This window comes from Pteropus vampyrus, unplaced genomic scaffold (genome assembly GCF_000151845.1).
Source record: "Pteropus vampyrus isolate Shadow unplaced genomic scaffold, Pvam_2.0 Scaffold110, whole genome shotgun sequence".
Classification (NCBI taxonomy): domain Eukaryota; kingdom Metazoa; phylum Chordata; class Mammalia; order Chiroptera; family Pteropodidae; genus Pteropus; species Pteropus vampyrus.
The window spans coordinates 2,292,298-2,314,118 of record NW_011888891.1 but is presented as its reverse complement, the minus strand read 5'-3'; the positions used below and the strand labels follow the sequence as shown (position 1 = coordinate 2,314,118).

General features: G+C 48.2%; 1 protein-coding gene across 1 annotated transcript; it reads left to right on the top strand.

The window, feature by feature from the left end:
* The first annotated feature begins 8,726 nt into the window (after positions 1-8,726).
* On the top strand, positions 8,727-20,417 carry ANKK1 (ankyrin repeat and kinase domain containing 1). The gene is made up of 8 exons (XM_011365427.1): positions 8,727-8,908; positions 14,135-14,429; positions 15,573-15,724; positions 15,973-16,022; positions 16,615-16,770; positions 17,430-17,548; positions 18,183-18,219; positions 19,114-20,417. Exons 1-8 carry the CDS (start codon positions 8,727-8,729, stop codon positions 20,415-20,417), a joined length of 2,295 nt encoding a protein of 764 aa, XP_011363729.1.
* The last annotated feature ends 1,404 nt before the right edge of the window (positions 20,418-21,821 follow it).

Here is a 21,821-nt window from a genome sequence, read left to right as displayed (position 1 = left end):
TTAAACTCTCCATGCTCCCTCAACCCCCCAGTGGTGGTAATGGTTTGGGCTAAAATACTACGGCTTCCATCTAAGTGCCCACTATGTGCCAGTCATTGAGATAAGTGCTGAGCACACACATAAGACAATCTCTTCTTTCAAGATAGAAGGAATAAACACAGAGAAGATCATGTATCAGTGGGCCTCGTGCAGTGTTTGTAATACAGAGATAGGGCCTCTAGTCCAGCAAGGAACACAGGAGTCAGTGACAACTTCCTAGAAGAGGCGCTCTCTCAGCACAGTCCCTTTCTCAATTTGGAAGGCAGACATGGCAGAAATGGGCATGGGTTGTGTGTAGGGAGAGAAGACATGAGGAAATGAATGAAACTCAACTAAACCAAAGCCTGGAACAGGAAAAAGTATTCTGATTACCGCCTTCACTTTTTTTTTTTTTTTTTTTGATCTGGACTGACCTGAAGACAGCTCCATTCTCTGCCACCAGACCAGATTCTCCTTCACAGGCCAGTAAAGGGGGGGTCTTTTTCTCTTGAGTTTCATAGCAAAAAGAAAAAAATCATGGCCCCCTTTGGTTCCCTGTTCCCACATCATTCAATGCCATCATGTGGAAACATACATAGGCTCTTGTCCTGGTTTCCAGGAAAAGCCAACTCTTGCACTCCATGCCCACCACCACTGTATACCTGGAAAGGGGACAATGCTTCAGTTCTCATCCTCAATAACTCCCCTCCTTCACTCCAAACTGCCTCAGATTCAGTGTTCCCAGGACCAACCATCACTCCTTCCTCTTCGAGGTCATCTCTGAGTAACTCCTTCAGGAGACAGTAGATAACTCAGAGCTGGAAGAAATCTAAAGGGTTCTCTTCTCCTGGCCCAAAACTCCATCTGCTTGAGACCCTATGTGCCAGGTTTCCACACTCAGATGCAAATTTACCAGCACATACCAGCTCTTACTGGTAGGAAGAGTTTTTGACAGTCCAGGGACACCGTGTCTTCTTTCCAGTAAAAAAGGCAGAAACAAAGAGACATTTCTACTGTGACTCAGTCATCCTAAAGTTTCTCCAGAACTCATATCTGATAAAGCTAATACAGACTTTTCTACAGGCATAGCTTCCAAAGATGTCTTTCAGCCTCAGGCAAAGTCCTGATGACTAATATTAGTCAAAGATCTGTTACCAGCAGTCACGTGTCTGTGCTGTGTAAGAATCTGGGACTCCATCCTTGGATCCCCCATGAAAGATTTGCATGGAGGTCCAACACTGGGAGAAGAAAGAGCAGACAAAAAGTAGCAAACAAGCGATTTTATCAAGTAATGTCAGCAAAGTACACTTGGAAGAAAGTCCAAGCGGGCAGCTCGATAAGAATAAGAATAGAGTGCACTGAGAAACTGGGGGTCTGGGTTTTAATGGGCCATAGAGTGTCTTCATTCTCCTTTGGTCCCTCCTACCTGGAATTCTTCTATTTGAATTCCCTGCTCCCCTCTCAGACCCGCCTACTTCTGGCCTGGGCATGCGTAGTGTGTGCCCATAGATGCCATATGCCTGCGCCCTGGAGATTTTGAGGGTAGGCACATGCTTAGTTAACTAATTTTGCCTGTACTGTCGAGCGCATCCAGAGTAAGTTCATATAATGGGCATTTGCAGTTAATCGACCGTGGAGGTAGGAAGCCTAGTTTGGATATATGTTTAATTACGATAACCTGTTGTGTACATTCTTCTGCTGAGTCGTCTCGGGACCTCGTTAACCCTTTTTTGTCCCTCTCTCTTTGACTCATATCTGCCTACCTACCCTGTCAGATCAACTTTCAGTACCAGACCAATCACCCTCACTCTAGCCTGAGGGGTTGACGGAAGATAGAGGATGTCCCTGAACACCTACAACTTATACCCCAGGGGATCCTTTTGCTCCCTCCTGGACTCAATGCCCATGACCCCACCTCACAGTCTGAGGGTCCATATTTGATTATTATCAAGGCTCTTCTGGCCATATTACAGTGTTAAGAGCACATGACTTGGCAAGAAGCAAGCCAAGTTCAAATCCTGGAGCACCTAATTACCAACTGCATCACCATAGGCAAGTTACTTAGCTCCTCTAAGTCTGCAAAAATGGGAATAGTACCTACCTCAGAAGATTGGATTAAATGAGATAATGCAGGTTGATCACTGCAGATGGAGTGGGAACAAAGCAAAGACTCAGTAGATGACAGGTCTTATTATTGCTTTGGTCCCCAAAGCCTCACCATCAATTTCTTATTTATCAGAAAAGCCCTTTGCTTAGAAAACCGTGTTTATAAAAACATGCACAAAGCATTGTTAATGATCATAAGGAATGTGACTGGAGTTCAGTGGTGATGGGTATCTCTGAGGAATCTTTCCCAGGGAAAAGAAGTCCTTGGCAGTTCCAGAAGCTTCACTTCTAGGGAGCTTAACTGCCTAGAGGTCTTAGCAGCCTGGGGTGCTTAGTTCTGAGGTGTGGACGGAAGTGGAATCTGTAAGAGAAGGGAGGAACTCATTGGGACTAAAGAAGACCCCATAGCAAGGTGGGAGAGACTGCCAAAATCAGCCTCTTCCCACTGAGTTCCACCTTCTCATTCGTTCATTCATTCATTATCATATATGACATGAGCTCCTTCATATATAACCAAGTGCTAAGGATACAGCAATGAACGAGACAGGCTACAATTCCTGTCCAGGAGCCCACGTTCTACTAGTCTATTTTTGACTTTTAAGAGTTGTGATCTATGCTGATACTTGAACCCCATTCCCGAGGATTTAATTGGTCTAGGACAGGGAATGGGCCTTGATTTTTAAAAAATTGCATTCTTTACAACCACCTAAACCAGTTTGTGAAAAACCAACCAACCAGACAAAATCTTTTCTTGATTCTTTTTAGTGTGTCCAAAGTAGTCTGACTATTTTCTCACAGAGAAAAGGAAGAAAGGAAAAAGAAAGGAAGAAGGAACTTTACTAAACAGTAAGGAAAATAGAAAAAAGAAAATACGAAAGCATAAAGTCGGTCACATCTTAGAAGTCCCTTTCTTTTCTACAGAGCTGGAAATCTTCTAATACTTCCTATTGTACAAGCTGAGAAAGCTGCCTTTTAGTGCTTAAGTCCTTCGCTGGTCCCAGTTCTTCTTGGCTCACATCTATCCTGGAAGGGCCTAGAGGAAGTGGGAAGCTGACCTGGCCCCAGATACACAGCCCTGACCATTCTCAAAGTTGACATCTGGGGAGTATTTTCCCACCAGGGTCCTCCTAAAAGAAATCACATGGTATTTCTTTACACTCCCTTCCTGACTCATTTTTAAATTAAAAGAGATCATATTTACGTTCACAGTCCTTTTTAGCTCCCTGAGAAGGTACTGACCATGACTTCTTGGATCCAGTGATGAGCTCTAAGCCTGAAGAAGCCATGTAAGACTGAGGTTCTCTAAAGCCTTGCCACGGTCAAGCATTTCTTCTAAGCTGCTCGAGGTAACAAAATTCTTGGCACATTTGGTTCTTATTTTTATATGGACCTGACCCAAGATCACAAGCATCCAAGTCCACAAAGAACCTGTGGTTATAATTTTGACAATGAGAACTTTCTTTCCCAAAACACAGGGCTTCTGTTTCTGGCTTCTTGACACTTAAGATCATTTTTATCAAAAGCCCTTCAAAGGGGAGTCTGGTGTTCCATATTGGGGGGAGAAAATCAAAATCCCATCAAATCCAGAAATGCACTTCCTCCGTTCTTGGTTTGCTCCATTCTCACTCCTGCTTCCTTATACCACCTTGACTCTGAGAGGGGCTATTTTTCTGAAGCATTCAGGAACAAGTCCATCTGTCTGGGTAGAAACAAACCTATCAGACCTGTATGCCAGGCACTCACCATCTGAGTACATCAGACTAGCAGCAGGGTCCATGGGGATATCCTGTGGCCCCAGGGGAGCCATTCCCAGTGTCCCCCACTTTGCAGCTCAGCCCACATCTATATGCCTGCACATCTCAACTGCCAGCACACAATCCCATGGGCCTCAGTGAGGTATGCCAAATAGATAGAGCCCAGAAATGACTCTGAGAATGGCAATTTGGTCTTCTTTTTTTCTGGCTTTCTCTGAAGGATTATTTCAAATTTGGTTAATCAGACGTAATTCAGGTGTTATCAATAGATGTCAGCTTATCTGACCAAAGCACCCTGTTTAGAGTATGGAGTTTTGGAGGAAACTAGTTGTCATCATCCCACCATCCTCTCCTACCTCAGACACTTCATCACAGTGGCCTTTTCTCTCCCTGTTTAGGGTTTCTCTGTGTTCACAAGGGGCCAGGCAGCCTCCTCAAGGCTAACATGCTACATGTTAGATTATTCCCTTCCTCCTGTTATGGAAAGATTTTGCTTCTGAAAATGTAATACTGACTGGAAATAACAAAAACGAGAAGAAGGAGGAGGAAAGGGAGGAGGCGGTGAAGGAAAAGAAGATGAGAAGAAAATTAGAGGAGGAAGAAAACATGCCTTAGAAAAAACTTTGTTTGAGATAATTACAGATAAACATGTAATTGTAAGAAGTAATGCAGAGATCCCTATACCCTTTGCCTAGTTCCTCCAATGGTAACATCTTATCTAAGTACAGTACAATATCACAGTCAGAAAATTGGCGGTGATACAACGCGTGGACCTTATTCAGATTTCACCAGTTTTACACGCACTCGTTTCTGTGTGTGTTTAGTTCTATGCAGTTTTATCACATGTGTAAATACACGTCACGATCACCAGTGTCTAGACAGAACAGTTTTGTCGCGAGGACTCCTTTTATAGCCACACCCACCTCCCCCAACCTCTGACAAGCACTAATCTGTTTTCCATCTCTATGAACTTGTCATTTCAAGAATGTTATATAAATGGAGACAATATAATTCCCTAGAGATTCATCCCACTTGTTACGTGTATCGATAGTTCATTTCTTTTTTATTGCCGAGTAGTGTTTCATAGGATACACATAAGCACACCACAATTTGTTTAACCATTCACCTGTTGAAGGACATCTAAGTTGTTTCCAGATTTTAGTTATGACAAATAAAGTTGCTGTGAACATCAAAATTGTTAAGTTAAGTGAACACAGGTTTTCATTTCTCTAGGACAGATGCTGAAGAGTGCGGTCTCTGGATTGCATGGTAATCACATGTTTAGTTTTATAAGAAACTGCCAAACGGTTTTCTGGAGTGGCTGTATCATTTTACATTCCCATCAGCAATACATGAGTAAGTCGGTTTCCTTGCATCCTCATCAGCACTGGGTGTTGTCACTATTTTTTTTTTTTCCTAGCCATTTTGGTATGTGTATAGCAATATCTCATTGTAATTTCAACTTGCATCTCCTTAATGGCTATTGCTATTTAACATCTTTTCATGCATTTATCTGCCAGCCGTATATCCTCTTCAATGGAATGTCTGTTCATGTCTTTGCTAACTGTATAGTTTTTCTTTTTTACCATTGATTTGGCAAGTCCTTTATATATTCTAGAAAATTAGCGCTTTGTCAAATATGTGGTTTGCAAATATTTTCTCTCCATTTGTAGCTTGACTTTTCACCCTTTTCACAAGATCTTTCACAGAGTGAACATTTTAAATTTTGAGTCAGTCACATTTATCAAATTTTCCTTTTATGGATTGTGCTTTCGGCATTAAGCCTAAGAACTTTGTCCTAAACACTAGGTCCAGAAGATGTTCTTCCATTTTTTCCTTAAAAGTTTTATAGTTTAACATTTTACATTTAAGTTCATGATTCATTTGAGTTAATTTTTGGATAATGTGTAAGGTTTAGGTTGGTTCATTTTTTTTGTTTATGTGTGTTCACTTAGGTGTATTTTTAAAGGTTAATCCTTGCAGCAACCTTTTGAAATGGCTATTATATTATCATCCCGTTTTACAGATGCAGAAATCCAGAGAGATTTGGTGATGTGACCCAGGCCCAATGGCTGATAAGTGGTAGGGAAAAAGCCCAGGCTTGAATGCATATCTAACTGAGTCACTTAAGCTCTGCTCCTACTGCCTCATGTCGTCTCTTTCTCTCTAGGAGAGTCTTGCTTCCTGGGCAGATGATCCAGTTTCCTGCACACATTCCTTCCTCTTGACCAACCTTGCCCTTGCCGTACCACACAGGCTACCAGAGCCTGGAGCCTGCCAGAACTTGTCCATGTGTCCTGTGTCATGTTTGCAGGGTGGAGAATGGGGGCAGATTGGGAAATTTTCCTGTACACAAAAAGCTTGTTATTCTGGGTTTGGAGAAAGGCTCACATTGGGTTTCAGCATCTTCCAGAGTATTGCAGAACTGCTTTACCAGCACACTGCTTTGGGATGGCAGCTCAAAAACTCTAGGCTCCCCTAAAATAACCACACACACACACGCCCCACCACCACCACCACCACAACACAATACATTTATTAAGTCCTAGTCCAGAAAATTTCCATTCCTGAGCTGCCAAAAAATGCATTGATAGAGGTCAATAGGAAGGACTCAGAGCATCTTGGGGCAAAATTTCCATGCCTATAACATGCTTCTTGCTTCTTCTGGTGGATTTGGGTCATGGTCAGACTATACCCACCTTATTCATTCCCATTCAGTCATACCATTCCCATTCATTCATAATCTATTCCCAGCCACGAAGAGGAGTGGCATTGAAGGTGGAGCTTTCTTCTCCAACTCTCTCCTCTCTACTCATTAGCTGTGGACATTTCAGCCAGGCAGGACTTGGGAACTTCTGCACTCAGACCACTGGAAAGAAATCAGCAGCTTCTAGGCTGACTTTGCTCTTTCTCGACTCACTAAGCATCATTCCACTTATTAATGAGAGATCTAGGAGTTCTTTGCCTCTGTGACCTTACACTCTGGAAGATCCCCTCCCACTACTATTCCAGAGCTTATCCAAAGACAACGAGGCTTTTGTCCTGGTCTAATTAGGAGAGAGAGAGGGAGTAGAATGAGCCTGGTCTAATGACTCCAGTTACTATAGGTATGTGAATATATCTATTTTGCCAGATTCTTCAGAAGCCTCAAGGTTGCTTGAACTCACAGCTTGTCTGTTTCAACAGCTGGGCCAACGGTAACACCCTTGGGTCCTGACTGTTCCTCAACCCCCACCATTGTAAAGTTCACCTTCTCAATTTCCATGCTCACCCACCCAGCAGATCTCCTGATCTCCCTGACAATAATCTTCCAAGCTTCTCTGGGGTGCAGACTTGTCAGGGTGAGACTTGTCAGGGCAGGCTGGGCTGCTCCAGGAGCAATATTTTATTGTGCCATGCCTTGCTCCAGCCAAAGCAAACTGGAGGCCTCTCTCTGACACTGTCTTTGGGTTATGTCTCCTGCTTTGGATTCAGGTTCCCTCATTCCACCCTCTTTCAGGGAGCAATATTCTATTCCCCCTATTTCCCCTATATTCTTAAAAGGCTACCTTTGCTCTTCCAATGCCTAACCCTTTGCATAGGAACCAAATAGACCTGGGTTTGAATCTCAACTACCACTTACTAGCTATATAGTCATTCACTACGTACTGTTTTCAAGCCCATTTCCCCCATCTGTAAATAGGAAGATTTTGATCTCATAACATCACTGTGGATTTAAATAAGATCACATCTGTAAAGTATGTACAGTAGGCAAAGTGGCTCCTGATTCTGAGACAAAGTTAATGCTCAGAAGTTGCTGTCATTGGTCCCTTTGACAACTGTCTCCGGGTCAGTCTTCTGTCCTTATTCTGCTTGCCAGAATTTATCCTAGAAATGAAATGTAAATTGTTATGGAAATAGCAAATTCTCCAGCTTCCACCTGGAGTCTGCTCAGCTATCACACCCACACTGTTGCCTGGGAGTCTGGTAGGAGTCATACTCTGGCTGTCCCCTGAGCCTCATCTCTGATCCCTGGCAACAAGCCACCCCAACAAGCCAAGGAGTCCACCTCCTCCACAGTCAACCCCAGACCAGACACAGATCCCTCTGAGGTTGGGGCTGAAAGCAAGGCCAGGAATGAAAGCCTCCTGCAGATAGGCACCCAGCCTCTCAGCCCACTGTTACCGCTGACACCTTCTTGGTGATCTTTAGCACACCAAGACTGGCTGACAAAAAAAATGAACAAAACCCAACAACAACAACAAAGGAGGCATTAAGCCAGTGAGGCCACCAGATTCAGACCAGAAAATTCCTATTGCAACTTTTTTACTCCGCTGGATGGGGTGGTGGGGATAGGACCCCACACTCAACCTGGGGGAGGACTCCTAGTAGGGTCCTAAACTCTTCATAAACCCTCTGCCAGCAAAAATTGCATCAATAAATAAATCGAATTCCGCTTAGAGCTGGGTCTAAATCAAATGAGGACAGCTTCTCTGCCAGACTCTTGCTTCCAGCTTCAGGACATCTACTCCCAGCATCACCCCTAACTAGCTCAAGAGGTGAACAGGGGAGAAAAATCACAGGCTGAGACGGAGAAAAGATGCTGCGGCTGGAAGAGGGCCTTCTGGGGCTCCTTCAGAGAAACATACCCTCTTCCCAGGCGGGAGTCCCCCATCGCTGCCCCGAGCCTCAGGGCTCAGGTTCGGGTTTTCCCCGCCCTTGCAGGGCAGGCTCGGCTCCTCCTAGCGCGGAAAGAGGGAGGGCCGGCTCTCCTCCCCATCTCCACCTTCCTGGGACCTGAGCAGCAGAAAGCGGCCACTCCGGGAGTGCGTGCGCAGGGCTTGGAGGGGCCGGAGGCCGCGCGACCCCATGGCCGGGGGCGTGGAACAGCGGCTGGGCAGCCTCACTGTCTTCACCTGCGACGACTTCGAGGGCGACTGGCGCCGAGTCGCCAACGGCGGATTCGGCCAGGTGTTTCAGGCGCGGCACAAGCGTTGGCGGACCGAGTATGCCATCAAATGCTCCCCGTGCCTCCTGCCAGACGCCACCAGGTATCTGCCCGCCCCGCCGCCCCTCTCCTTTTACAGAGGAAAAGCTGAGGGCAGGGAGCTCCCGAGGGAGGGGCCGTCAAGGTTGAGGCTGAGGATTGTCCAGTAACCTGAGCTCCCCAGCCACAGCATTTCTGTTTCTGTGCCTGAAATACAGTCGGCACACCATAAGGGTTTGTGGGATCCACAGAGGTCACAGGTGAGCAGGAACTAACTTCCAAGGGCCTTTGTCCCAGCCAACTTCCCCAACTGGTCCTGCCTTTTTCTTTCCAGCACCGCCTTCCCTCTGGGCGGCAGGGTGGTGATGACTGCTCTTGGTGGCTCTTTGCCACCCTCATACTCACCCCCAAACTCTCAAGGCAAGCAGGGCTGAGGTGGTTGAGAAGCTGTGGCACTTGGCCCAGTGATGTTCACTGACCTATGGGAACCACCATCTCCTTTCCCATGACCATTTGAGGTGGCCCCTTCCTAGGCTGTGCAGGCTGGAGGAGTCTTGGGGGATGGAGACGGCCCAGCCTGCTGGCCTGGGATCCTGTCCAGGCTTCTTGCTGGCTCTCACATAAGTCCTGCTTGAAGGTCAAGCCTGGAATGCTGCAATCTCTGGCACTGTTTTTGCCTCTGACTCATCCTCCACCATCATCATGTGTACCCCTTTCTTACTGTTTTCGACCATCTCTGCCTTCCTTTTGAGATATTCTTCAGTCTCATCCTCACCAGATTTGCTGGTACTGGCTGTGTACTTGCCCCCTGTGCAGCCATGAACGAGACATTTGGGATGTAAAGTCTGAGCATGATAACCATATCCTCCTCACAAGGCTTCTGGGACTTCAACTTGAGAGTCTGGGAAGGAGCATCTCCTACTAGCATCTTATTTGGATGTTTTTTGTCATGTTCTCTGAGGATACTACGCAAGCTCCCAAGACACAGCCTCATGTCCCCCATGCTCAAGCCAGTCCCTTCTCTAATTCCCAGATTGCCACCTGATTCATGAATAAGGGCAAAGTGAGATAGCCTCAGACTCATTCACCTTCCTCCCTCAACATTCTCCTTTTGCTTTGGAGTAGAGACAGATTGACAAGACTGTTAAACATTTACAATAACTTCTGCCACTTTCCCTTCCTAAGTCCTGGGGACTCCCTGGGTGGAAAGGGCTGAGGGATGTAATGGTAATTAATGCCTGCCATGTGTGGAGTACTATTCTAGGAGTTTTACATGTATTACTTCACTGGATCCTCCTTCCATCTCTTCATTCATTCATCTACTTGACAAATGTTTATTGCCCGTCTACTTTGTGTCAGGCACTGTGCTAGACCCTGAGGTATAACAATAAATGCAACAGATATAACCCTGTTCTCCTGGAGGTTACAGCCTGCTGGGGGGCGGGCGGGGGGGAGACATAATCAGCTAATCCCACATATAAATGTGTGTTACTGTGAAAAGTATTACGAGAAAGGAAAGATTTATGGTTTTACAAGAGCTTATTAATAGAGCTTGACCAAGATCAGAAAAGGTGTTCTTGAGGAAATTACACTTGAGCTGAAATGTGAAAGATGAGTATGAGTTAAGTAGGTCAAAAGGAGAAAACTTTCCTGGAAGAGGCAAGAGAATGTATAAAGGGCTTATGGCAGGAGGGGTATACCAAGTAAAGAATGGAAAAAAGGCTGGTGTAGCAGAATTTTAGAGAGAGGGAGCAATGGAAAACTCTGAGGGGTTCACAACCAGATGAGGGGGGCTGGTGATAGGGAGAAATTGGTTAGAATTGCACTGTGGAGAACAGATGGGAAGGGTAGAGTGAATGCTGGTCCTGTTACTCAGTACTTAGGAGGTAAGAATCCACTCACCTTGGTGCTGGATTGGTTATGAGGGTCATGATGAGGAGGTGAGTGTCGAGGTTAACTTGATGTCTGGCTTGCCCAAATGATCCAGGGTCCACTAGAATATCTATTCCGTGAGAGCAGAGTCTGTATCCGTTTTGTTCACTGCTTTAGTCCTAGTGCCTGGCACATAGGTGGTGCTCAGTAAATATTTGTTGAATGATATTGTTGACAATTAATAAATGGAATATGAAAAGAGGCCCAGATGAAGATCATGAGTTAAGTTTTGTACATGTTGAGAAGAATTGTCAAATAGACTTCAGATTAAAGGACTGAGCTAACGACATTAAAATTTGTGAGTCAATTGTTATATGTAATTGAAGCTAGGGCATGGATAACATTCATGTGAACAAAACAAAGTCTCTAAGCATCAAGTGAACAAAAAAAGTCTCTCCCTTCATGGAGTTTATAATCTAATGAAGAAACATAATAAATAAGTAAGTAGGTAAATAAGTAAGTAAGTAAATAAATAAATATTTTTTTCTATGATGCTTACAACCACCTGATATACTCTTGATTAAAATACCTAAGGAGAGTTGAGTATTCTGATCTTCCAAGAACACATTTGACCTGAAAATATTAATTTGTTGTTCATCTGTGTACGAGTAGATAAGGAATTCCAGAGTTGGAGTAGGGTTACTATTGTACATAGATTCTAAATCCTTACTAATTAGGTATCATTTGTGTAGAGATTGGAAGCACAGGAGGAGCAAGCGATGTGGCTCTTGGGGAGGAGTGTTCTAGGCAGAGAGAACAGAAAGTGCAAAGGTCCTGGGCTAGGAACACACTTGACGTGGTAGAAGAGTGGCAAGAGGCCAACTTGGCAGGAACAGAGTTGGGGAGGGAGTGTTTAGTAGGAGATGAGGTCAGGGAGCTGTGCCCGGGGACAGATCATGTAGGGCTTTGTAGGCCAGATCATGTAGGGCTTTGTAAGAACTTTGGTTTTCACTGTGACACAGGAGACACTGGAGGGTCCTTAACGGAGCAGTGACATGCTCTGACTGACATTTTACAAGTATCACTCTGGCTGCTGGGTTAAGAATAGATGGTGGAGAGGAAGGGAGAGAAGCAGAGAGGCCGATGAGAAAGCTTGGGCCAAGGTGCCAGTGGATAGAGGTATTGAGAAATGGTCAGATTCTTGCTATATTTTAAAGATAGAACTGACAGAATGTGCTGAGGGACAGGCTGTGGGGAGAAGAGGCAGAGAGAATTCAAGGATGACCTCAAGACCTTTGAGGACTAGAAGGGTGGAGTCCCCATTGATTCAGATGAGGAAGGCCGGGGAGAAGCAGGTTTTAGGGGAGAATCAGGAATTCAGCTTTAGACACATCGAGTGTCAAATACCTGAGTGGAGATGCTGAGATTGCCTAGAGATAGAGTATTTAGACTGAGAAGATGGATGGAGAGGGCCTGGATAGAAGCGACAGGATGGAGAGGGCCTGGATAGAAGCGACAGGATAAAAGTCTGCAAAGGACACAGAGAAGAAATGACCCGAAAGAAAGGGAGAGATCCTGGAGAATGCTGGCACATAGCTGCGGTGAGTAAGTATTTTGAGAAAAAAAGGAGTGAGAGATCTGACCCGTAAACTGAGAACTGAAAATTTTTCATAAGCTAGAACAACGTGGGGGTTGTTGGTAACCTTAGCAACAGCTGCTCAGTGAAGTACCGAGACCAGAAACCAGATGAAAGGGGGTGGTGGGAGATGAGGAAAAGAGAGAGACAACAGGCATAGCAAATGTTTCCAAAAAGTCTGGGTGTCAAGTGGAATTATGCAATTACTGTTGGTCCCATTTTACAGTTAGGAAACTGAGGCCCAGAGAAGTTACTTACCCAAGGTCATGCAGAGAAAGAGGTGAAACTGGGATCTGAAATCAGGACAAAACTCCTTCGGATCCCTTTCTTTTTCTTTTTTTCCACTTCATGACAGATGTCTCAGTTCCTGTCAACTCAAAAGGACATGAGGAGACGGATAAAAAATATCGCAGAGGTGGAAGGGAGCTCTCTGGAACAATAGAGAAGGAGAGAAGAGAACCTAGACTAGCCAACCCGCCCAGATGCGAGGGAGAGCAGGTGACTTTTCCTGGAGGCCCGAAGTGTCTGGCTGGCTTCCCAGGGAGGCCCCTGTGAGCACATTTCCAGCAGCCTCTCGCTGCAGTGCCAACACAGCTTTGCAAATACTGTGCTTTTAAAAATGTCATTTCTCCTTAATCTTCATCCCCACAGTCCCCAAACAATCTGTAACAATTTGCATATTTACTGTTCCGTGGGCACATACGGTGAAGAGAGCCAGAGGGTTTGCAAATGCTTATTTTTCAAGGCCTTCCCTTAAGTCTTGACTTTTGTTCAATTCAACAAAGATGTATTGTGCCTCGCATGGTAATGTGCTGTGGGGTGTAACAAGATGAATAATTATAGTTCATCCATAAAGTGGAATACCATGCAACTATTAACAGTCCTTGCTTAAGGAGAAAAACAGTGTAAGGAAGTGCTCAGGCTACACTAAGAGGGAAAAACAGATCATAAAACAGCCCACACTCCCACTCCGTGTGATGGAAAGGGAGGGGAGGAAGGAGTGAACGGGAGGGAGAAAGGGAGACAGATACTTTGGATAAGTATAGTAAAATAATATACTAAAATGTTAACAGAGGTCAGCTCTGGAAGATTAGATTACTGACGATTTAATTTTCTTCTTCATAGCTCTCTGTATTCCCTAGATTTTCTATGAGGTATATGTATTATTTTCATAATCAAATGACAATAAGTGATATTTTAAAACAGAAGCAGGAAGCATAATATCGGTCATCTAGGGCGGAAGTCACCAACCTTTTTGGCACCAAGGACCGGTGCTCCTATGAGAATCTGATGCCTGATGAGGCAGTGATGCTAGCGCTGGGGAGCGGCTGCAAATACAGATGAAGCTTCACTCGCTCCCCTGCCGTTCACCTCATGCTGTGCAGCCCGGTTCCTAGCAGGCCATGAACCAGTACCGGTCCATGGCCAGGGGGTCGGGGACCCCTGCTCTGCCATCTACTGGGAGAGATAAACATATAGACAAGCAGCCAGAAAAAATGGCAGGCTTTTTGTGTCCACTTTATGGAATGGACTTGCTCTTAAACTTGCAAACTTTTTTACCTCCTGTCTCGTTGCTGCTGGCCATCTGGACCCTAATCTGTATGTACATCCTGCTGGGCATCCTTTCATGTCTCTTTCCTCCTCTATGACCTCACAAGCTCCCAAGGCTTCTCTGGGTCTCCACAGCCTGGCATGGAGCCTAGTTAGTGTGTTCTGCTAGTTGCTCTTGTAATTAATGGGTCACCTCCTTCCGCCTCTCACTCTCACCCACCCCTTCCATAGCTCCGATGTGAATTGCCTTATTGAAGAAGCAACCAAAATGGAGAAAATCAAATTTCAGCACATTGTATCCATCTACGGGGTGTGCAAGCAGCCCTTGGGCATTGTGATGGAGTTCATGGCCAATGGCTCCCTGGAGAAGATGCTGCCCACCCACAGCCTCAGCTGGCAGCTCAAGTTCCGCATCATCCATGAGACCAGCCTGGCCATGAACTTCCTCCATAGCATTAAGCCACCTTTGCTCCACCTGGACCTCAAGCCAGGCAACATCCTCCTGGACAGCAACATGCATGTCAAGGTAAAGTCCCTGGTCAACTTCTCTGCCCATTTTTTACTTTGGAGTCTCCCCCAGATGAGCATCATTATCAACCTGCCTCACTGGCCTGTCAAGAGTTTTAAGCAGCTCCCTTCATGGACAAATACCGAAGGCAAGGATCACCTACCTCAAACAGAGGTAGATGAACAATGAAATTTGACTCTCAAAGCTGGGTATCAGGATGCCTGCAATAAGCCTCTTTGAACCTCGGTCTTTCATTTCTAATGCAGGTGGATTAATCCCTACCCCTCCCATCCTTTGCTTCCGTTGAGGATGTGCGTAAATGAAATGATCCCTAAGAAATGTCATGATGGCCATTTTTTCAGTTCCCAAAACATGCCACACTCTTGTTCTGTCCCAGGACTTCTGCATGTTCTGTTCTCACTGCCAGGAACAGTGATCTCCCATACTCTCTTTATCTACTCATCTTTCAGCTCTCGACATAAATATTACCTCCTCAGGGAGGTTTTCCCTGATCCACCTCACAGGCCCCTGTTGTATACCCTTGTACCCCTGTCTCTTTATATCGTTAACCCCAATTATAAGTATACAGTCTCATGTGAAACTTTCGATAGTAACTATACCCCTCATCTGAATAACACTTGGGACAGTAATGGGTGTGGGAGAGTCTCATCCTTTCTATCTTCTGCCTGGTTCTCAGTACCTAGCCTTGTTGGCATTTAGTGAATGGTCAGTTGGTATATGAATGAATCAATGGACAGAAGCCAAGAGCAGATAAATATCTATGGTGTAAATACTTCAGGGCCCGTGGAAGTGGGATGAGCAGAAGTTCACCAAAGACAGTAATTTTATCCTTAGTCCCTCTGGATGAAGGCAACACCCATCAAGTACTTACTATGTGCCAAGCATTATTCTAAGTGCTTTTTGCATATTTACTCTTTTAATAATGCTCATAATAGCGTTATGAGTTAAGTACTCATTATTTCAGTTCTATAGATGAGGAAACTGAGACTCTGAGAGATAAGTAACTTGTCCAAGGTCAAGAGTTAGGAGAGAGCCCATGCTCTTAACCGCTACCCTGTACTAGAAAGGGGTGGGAAACCAAGGCAGTTTTCTGGAGGCAAGACTCTGTTGCCCCTGTCCCCGCCTCTCGCTTCCTCCCAGATTTCAGACTTTGGCCTTTCCAAGTGGATGGAACAGTCAACCCGGATGCAATACATCGAGAGGTCGGCTCTGCGGGGCACCCTCAGCTACATCCCCCCTGAGATGTTCCTGGAGAGTAACAAGGCCCCAGGACCCAAATATGATGTGTATAGGTGAGAGGGAGGCAGGCTGGGTTCCGTCTGTCCCCATACCTGGGAGGTAGCTTGTTGTCACCACCCTGCCTGGACCCCATGGCTCAAAGGACAGGGATGAGGTCTGGCCCCTCCCTGCCCCCATGGGAGGGGGAGGTATAGAGGACCCTCTGGCTGGAGAGGCTTTGCCTGAGATTGTGTAGTCCATGGGGTCCCCCTGACCGGGTTACCAAGAAAGTCACTCAGGGAGCACTTTCCCCTGTCTGCAGCTTCGGGATTGTCATCTGGGAGATCCTCACACAGAAGAAACCATATTCAGGTAGCAGACAGTGGTGGGACCCTCAGATGGGGTCCTGAAAGGGGCTGTGGGAAAGCTAAGGGCTCATAGGGGCAGGACAAGTGGCAGGTTTGTCTTCTCTTCAGGGGTTCCCATCCACATCCACACCCTCCTCCCTTTCTCCCCCTGCTTTCTGGAGCTCGCTTTACAGTAAAAGGCAGGGCAGATGTCAGCCCAGACTTTCTGGCTCTAACTCCTCTGCTTTCAATGAGCTATTTTCTGTGTCTCCCTTGCTCGCCCCTGCCACTGAGAATGCCAGGTGCATGGACTGTCAGAAAACTGGGACAACCCAACAAAGTTGAAAGTCATGTGCATAACAAGGCCCATTGGTCAGCCCTGCTATCTTTGGACAGCAAAGGCCTGCAGGGTGGGGTCCTATCTGGTCTTGCCCTCGGAGGCAGCTGGAACTGGGCCAGAGACTCAGTTGCTCAAATTAGAACCTCAGGAGAGCCTGCAATTTAGCTGTTCGTTCACTATGCATTTATGGAGCCCCCGCACTGGATCCTCAGAGCCACACCTCCTGGCCAGCCCCTCTGCCCTCCTCCCCCGACACAGCCTGCTCTTCCTCTCACAGGCCTCAACATGATGGCCATCATCATCCGAGTGGGTACAGGCATGAGGCCCTCCCTGCAGTCTGTCTCTGATGAGTGGCCAGGCGAAGCCCAGCAGATGGTGGACCTGATGAGGCGCTGTTGGGACCAGGACCCCAATAAAAGGCCCTGCTTTCCAGGTTCTCATCCAACCTGACCTGCCCAGGGACCAAGGAGCAGAGTGGGGCCCGGGTGTGAAGCGGGCAGGAGAGAAGATGGCAGAAACCCTAGCCACTCCTGAGGGCTCTGCAGAGAGAAGCCCTCATGGCACTGGGGCAGGATCTGCGCCACTGTGTTGGCAGGGACAGCTGAGGACTGTGGTGGTCTGGATTCTGGAGGCCGATGTGCGCCCCTGTGGGAGGGGAGCAGGAGCCCTCGTTGTCGGAAGGCAGCTGGGCCCGGCTCTGCTGCTTCTGAGCTCTCAGTTACTGCATTGCCCTCGCTTGTGAAAAGGTCTCAGTCTGAGATCACAGGCACGGATGGACCTTGGGGGTACACATTCTTTTAGGGACTGTGAATACATGTATAGTATAAGTGTGAGCATCTTAGAGATCACCTAGTCTTTCCTCTCATTTTTATGGAGCGGGACTGACCTTCGGAGGCTCAGTGACTTGCCAAATGTGGTCCTGCTTAGCCAAGGCTGGGACCTACCTTTCCTGCCTCCTGGTGCACATGTATGGATGTGCGTGAGCCCTGGAATAGACTTTGGGGTAGGGGGACACAAGAAATGTAGGATACCTAAAATGGGGAAGAGGCCAGCCTGTTGCTTCTTTTCCCCTCTCTCTCCTTCATGGAGCAGACATCACAATCGAGACAGACATGCTGCTGTCCCTGCTCCAGAGTCCTGTGGCAGACCCTGAAAGTGAAGCCGTGGCCAGGAAGGTGTCCTACAAGCCATCCCTGCACCGGCCTCAGGAGGTGAGTGCAGCGCTGGGCATGGTCTCCGGCAGGCAGTGGGGATGCGTGCATAGGTGTGGCCTTCACAAGGCCATCTGGCTGAGGGGGCAAGAGAGAACTGAAAGCCAGCCCACACTCTGCTGGCCAAGGTAGCCCCGCTGGTGGCATCTTTTCTTAATTTTCACAAAAGTGCCCTAAGGGCTAGTGGTGGCTGTGGCTAGGCCCCTAAGAAGGACATGCCTTCTCATAAATATGTGGGATGAAGCAGAGCTCCATCTTGCAAAGGGAGACCTTAGCTTTTCCAGGCTTTCAAACCGGGGGCATCAGCGCCATCATCCTGCTGTCCTGTGAGAACCAGCCATGGGTTAGTGTGGGGCTCCCAGCTGAATTCACAGAGCCATCCCCTGCTTTCCATGTGGCCCAAGGGGAAGTCAAGGCCTTGGGCCATCTCTTTCTGGCAGTCTTCTCTGCTCAGCATTTTTCTCTAGACATAGCTGGTGGTAGGGATGGCACAGGAGAGGGTGTTCGAGGACAGGGTGGGATATGAGTCCTAACACGGATGGAAAGTACTGGAGAAAGGGAAGAAGTGGAGGACGGCACGGACCAGAACTGCCCCACTGGTTCACCTCCGCGTCTTCTGGTTCTCCATCCCTAGGTCAGTGACAAGGTCAACCAGGAGCTAACAGACAGCGGTGAGTCCAGAGTGCCACAGTTGGAACCAGATAGTCACAGCGGAGAAGGAAGTATAATCAAACCACACCCTTTCCCCGGACCCCCCAACCCACCTCCTCAGACCTGTCACAATCAGGAGTTGGTGTGTTCCTTTGCTGGCACCCGGCTTCATGTTCCAGAGATGCTCATGGTCTTCTGCTTCCTCTTCATGTCTATGCTCCTTTAAGGCCAGTCCCCTCCCTTTCTTGCCCAGGAGGTAGAGCATTGGTTTATACCTGACCACACATCAGAATTACTTGTGAAATGAAAAAAAAATACTGATGCAGGGCCCACCCTAGACTAATTAAATCAGAATCTCTGGGGTTTTGGCCTAGCAGTGATTTTTGTGGTTTATTTATTTGTTTGTTTTAGCAATCGTTGCTTTTAACTCTAATAAGCCACTGGGTAGAGCAGGAGGAAGTGGGTCCTAATGGCCTCAGGAGGATTCAGGTCATTAGAGCTCTTCCACAAATTTATTTTCAGCTTACTTTCACTTACTTCGTGCCAAATACTCCTCTGAAAGTTCCTACCTGCATGATTTGTCCTCTCAGTGGTACAGTGAGGTGGGCATTGTTTGTGTCCCCTTTACGGATTGGGACCTGGAGGCTCAAGAGACAGAGTTGGCTAAAGTCACGTGATGCTAAGGGATGGGTCAGGATTTGAACCAAGGTCTCTTTCTGCCTCATCCTTATGGAAAGAATGGCCAGATTCAGTTCTCTGGGACAGGGTAGCCTGCCTAGAGATCTGGGATTATCAGGAAAGACACTTCTATAGTTTCTGTTCCTGGATGGTACTTATAGGATGTAGAGGGATGGCTGACACAACCTCTAGATGGGTCAGAGGTCCTTTTTTCAACCCCATCTCTCTCCCAGCAGACTCAGGAGACTACTTGAAGCGGGTTCTGCAGCTCTCAGACAGTGAGAGCCTGGTCCCAAGCGATGAGGAGCTGCATGTCTACGAGAACAAGGTCACTCCCCTTCACTTCCTGGTGGCACAGGGCAGCGTGGAGCAGGTGAGGTTGCTGCTGGCCCATGAGGTCGATGTGGACTGCCAAACAGCCTGTGGCTACACGCCCCTCCTCATTGCCGCCCAGGACCAGCAGCCCGACCTCTGTGCCCTGCTTCTGGAGCACGGCGCTGACGCCAACCTGGCAGACGAGGACGGCTGGGCCCCACTGCACTTTGCAGCCCAAAATGGGGACGACCGCACCGCCCGCCTGCTCCTGGACCATGGGGCCCTCGTGGATGCCCAGGAGCACGAGGCATGGACCCCACTCCACCTGGCTGCACAGAACAACTTTGAGAATGTGGCACGGCTTCTGGTCTCCCGTCAAGCTGACCCCAACCTGCGTGAGGCCGAAGGCAAGACCCCTCTCCATGTGGCCGCCTATTTTGGCCATGTCAGCTTAGTCAAGCTGCTGATAGGCCAGGGGGCAGAGTTAGATGCTCAGCAGAGAAACCTGAGGACACCCCTGCACCTGGCGGTGGAGCGAGGCAAAGTGAGGGCCATCCAACACCTGCTGAAAAGTGGGGCAGCTCCCGATGCCCTTGACCAGAATGGCTACAGCCCTCTGCACACCGCAGCTGCCTGGGGCAGATATCTTATCTGCAAGATGCTGCTCAGGTATGGGGCTAGCCTTGAGCTGCCGACCCAGCAGGGTTGGACACCGCTGCATCTAGCAGCCTACAAGGGCCACCTGGAGATCATCCGCCTGCTGGCTGAGAGCCACGCAGACTTAGGGGCTCCTGGAGGCAAGAACTGGACCCCTCTGCACCTGGCTGCCCGCCATGGGGAGGAGGTGGTGGTGGCAGCACTTCTGCAATGTGGAGCTGACCCCAATGCTGCAGAGCAGTCAGGCTGGACACCCCTCCACTTAGCGGTCCAGAGGGGTGCCTTCCTGAGCGTCATCAATCTCTTGGAGCACCGTGCAGATGTCCATGTCCGCAACAAGGTGGGCTGGACACCTGCCCACCTGGCAGCCCTCAAGGGCAACATGGCCATCCTCAAAGTGCTGGTCAAAGCAGGTGCCCAGCTGGATATCCAGGATGGAATGGGCTGTACACCCCTGCAGCTGGCCCTCCGGAGCCAAAAGGAGAGCATTGTCACCTTCCTAGAGGGCAAGGAGACTTCACTGACCATTCTGGGCAGTACTGAGCCTGGAGACCAGACAGAAGTGTAGACAGCCTAGGGTCTCTATACCGTAAGGAAGAGGGGTTGGTGGAAGTGAAGCTGAGCTTCTGGCAGGGCCCCTTTTCTATACCTGCCACCCGCCCCTCCAACCTTGAGAGGAAACAGGAACCTGGTCCTTTGGGTGATGGAGGGATGGGGAGAGGTACACTGAAGTAGCTGGGGAAAGCCCCTTGGAGAGCTCCTTTGAGCACCTCTTCCTGTGTCTCTGGCAGACCCCTGGCCTCCTCCTCCCCCTATACCTGGACTCAGGCTCCAAAGTAAATTGTCTCTTCATTCTCGAGACTTCTGCCACCTTTTGCCACTTGCCCTTGGGCTCACAGGGGCCCTCACATCTTAGGAACCCTCTCTGAAGACAGAGGAAGGCATAAAAGAGACAGAAGTGCTCCCTCCCAGTTCAGGTCTATGTGACTTGGCCCCTTACCTGGTTAAGGCCAGGAGATCAGACATCCATGCTTTGTACAAAGGACAGGAGCTAAAAGTCCAGAGGAAATTCTGCTTATCATTGAAAGCCCCAGGCAGCCCCTTGTTGCTACACTGACCACACCTTCCTGGCGGCCCTAGTCCCGGAGCCTGGGTCTGTCACACAGTCTCTTGGAGGTGAAGGAAGGGTGTGCTCCAGCTGCCCATTAGCGATCCTATGTGGGACACTATGTCCCTGGTCTCCCTGCTGCACCCTTCACTGTGTCCAGTTATAGGGCCAGGTTCAAACCCCGAAGTCAATAAAGCTTTCTATCTGTGTCTCCCCTTTAGAGATGGACTAGCCTGTGGAACAAGGTTGCATATAGGGGCCAGTAGTGTTAGTATGGGGGATGTGTGTGTGTGTCTGTGTGTGTGCGCTCACGCGCTGTGTAACGTGTGTGAATTCACACAAAGGGAGGAGGCAGCAGACTGAGGCGGGCAGTAGGAGCGGGTGGTGAGGGTGAGGAAGAGGTTGTCTGGGCTCCGTGTGGAGCTCACAGGGCGAGGCCTGTCCTCTCCAGCAGTGGCTCAGGCCACCCATCGGCTGGCCTGTCCTGGCCTGTCTTGCTGGTTGTACGGCAGGTTGAGACAGGGCTGTGGCTGCTCACACTAATCTTGTGTGACCCGGCCATGGCCCAGCAGCACCTGTTTCCTCTCTGGCTCTGGCAGGGTTGGCAGCCATTGCAAGGGGGTGGACCAGGACTGCAGCTGGGAGCAAGATGGATAACTGCAGCGTCCTATCCTGTTTCTCTCTGCCTTTCCACACTGCTGGAGCGGCCCCTCCGACTCAAAGATGTTTTGTCATTGTCAGAGAAAAGGAATCTTCTGCCCCAACTAATGGCCATCTCCAACTCCCAGCCAGCTGACAGGCCCGCCTTTATGTGTCACTCTCCTGGGTTGGGCATGGGACACCAGTCAGCAGCCTCATATCAGT

What these genes read in the sequence shown, in the direction of transcription:
- ANKK1 (XM_011365427.1), top strand. Translation starts at nt 8,727, where the DNA reads ATGGCCGGGGGCGTGGAACAGCGGCTGGGCAGCCTCACTGTCTTCACC. An exon ending in TAAAAGGCCCTGCTTTCCAG is followed by an intron (nt 16,771 to 17,429) that starts GTTCTCATCCAA and finishes TTCATGGAGCAG; the next exon opens with ACATCACAATCGAGACAGAC. An exon ending in CCCTGCACCGGCCTCAGGAG is followed by an intron (nt 17,549 to 18,182) that starts GTGAGTGCAGCG and finishes CTCCATCCCTAG; the next exon opens with GTCAGTGACAAGGTCAACCA.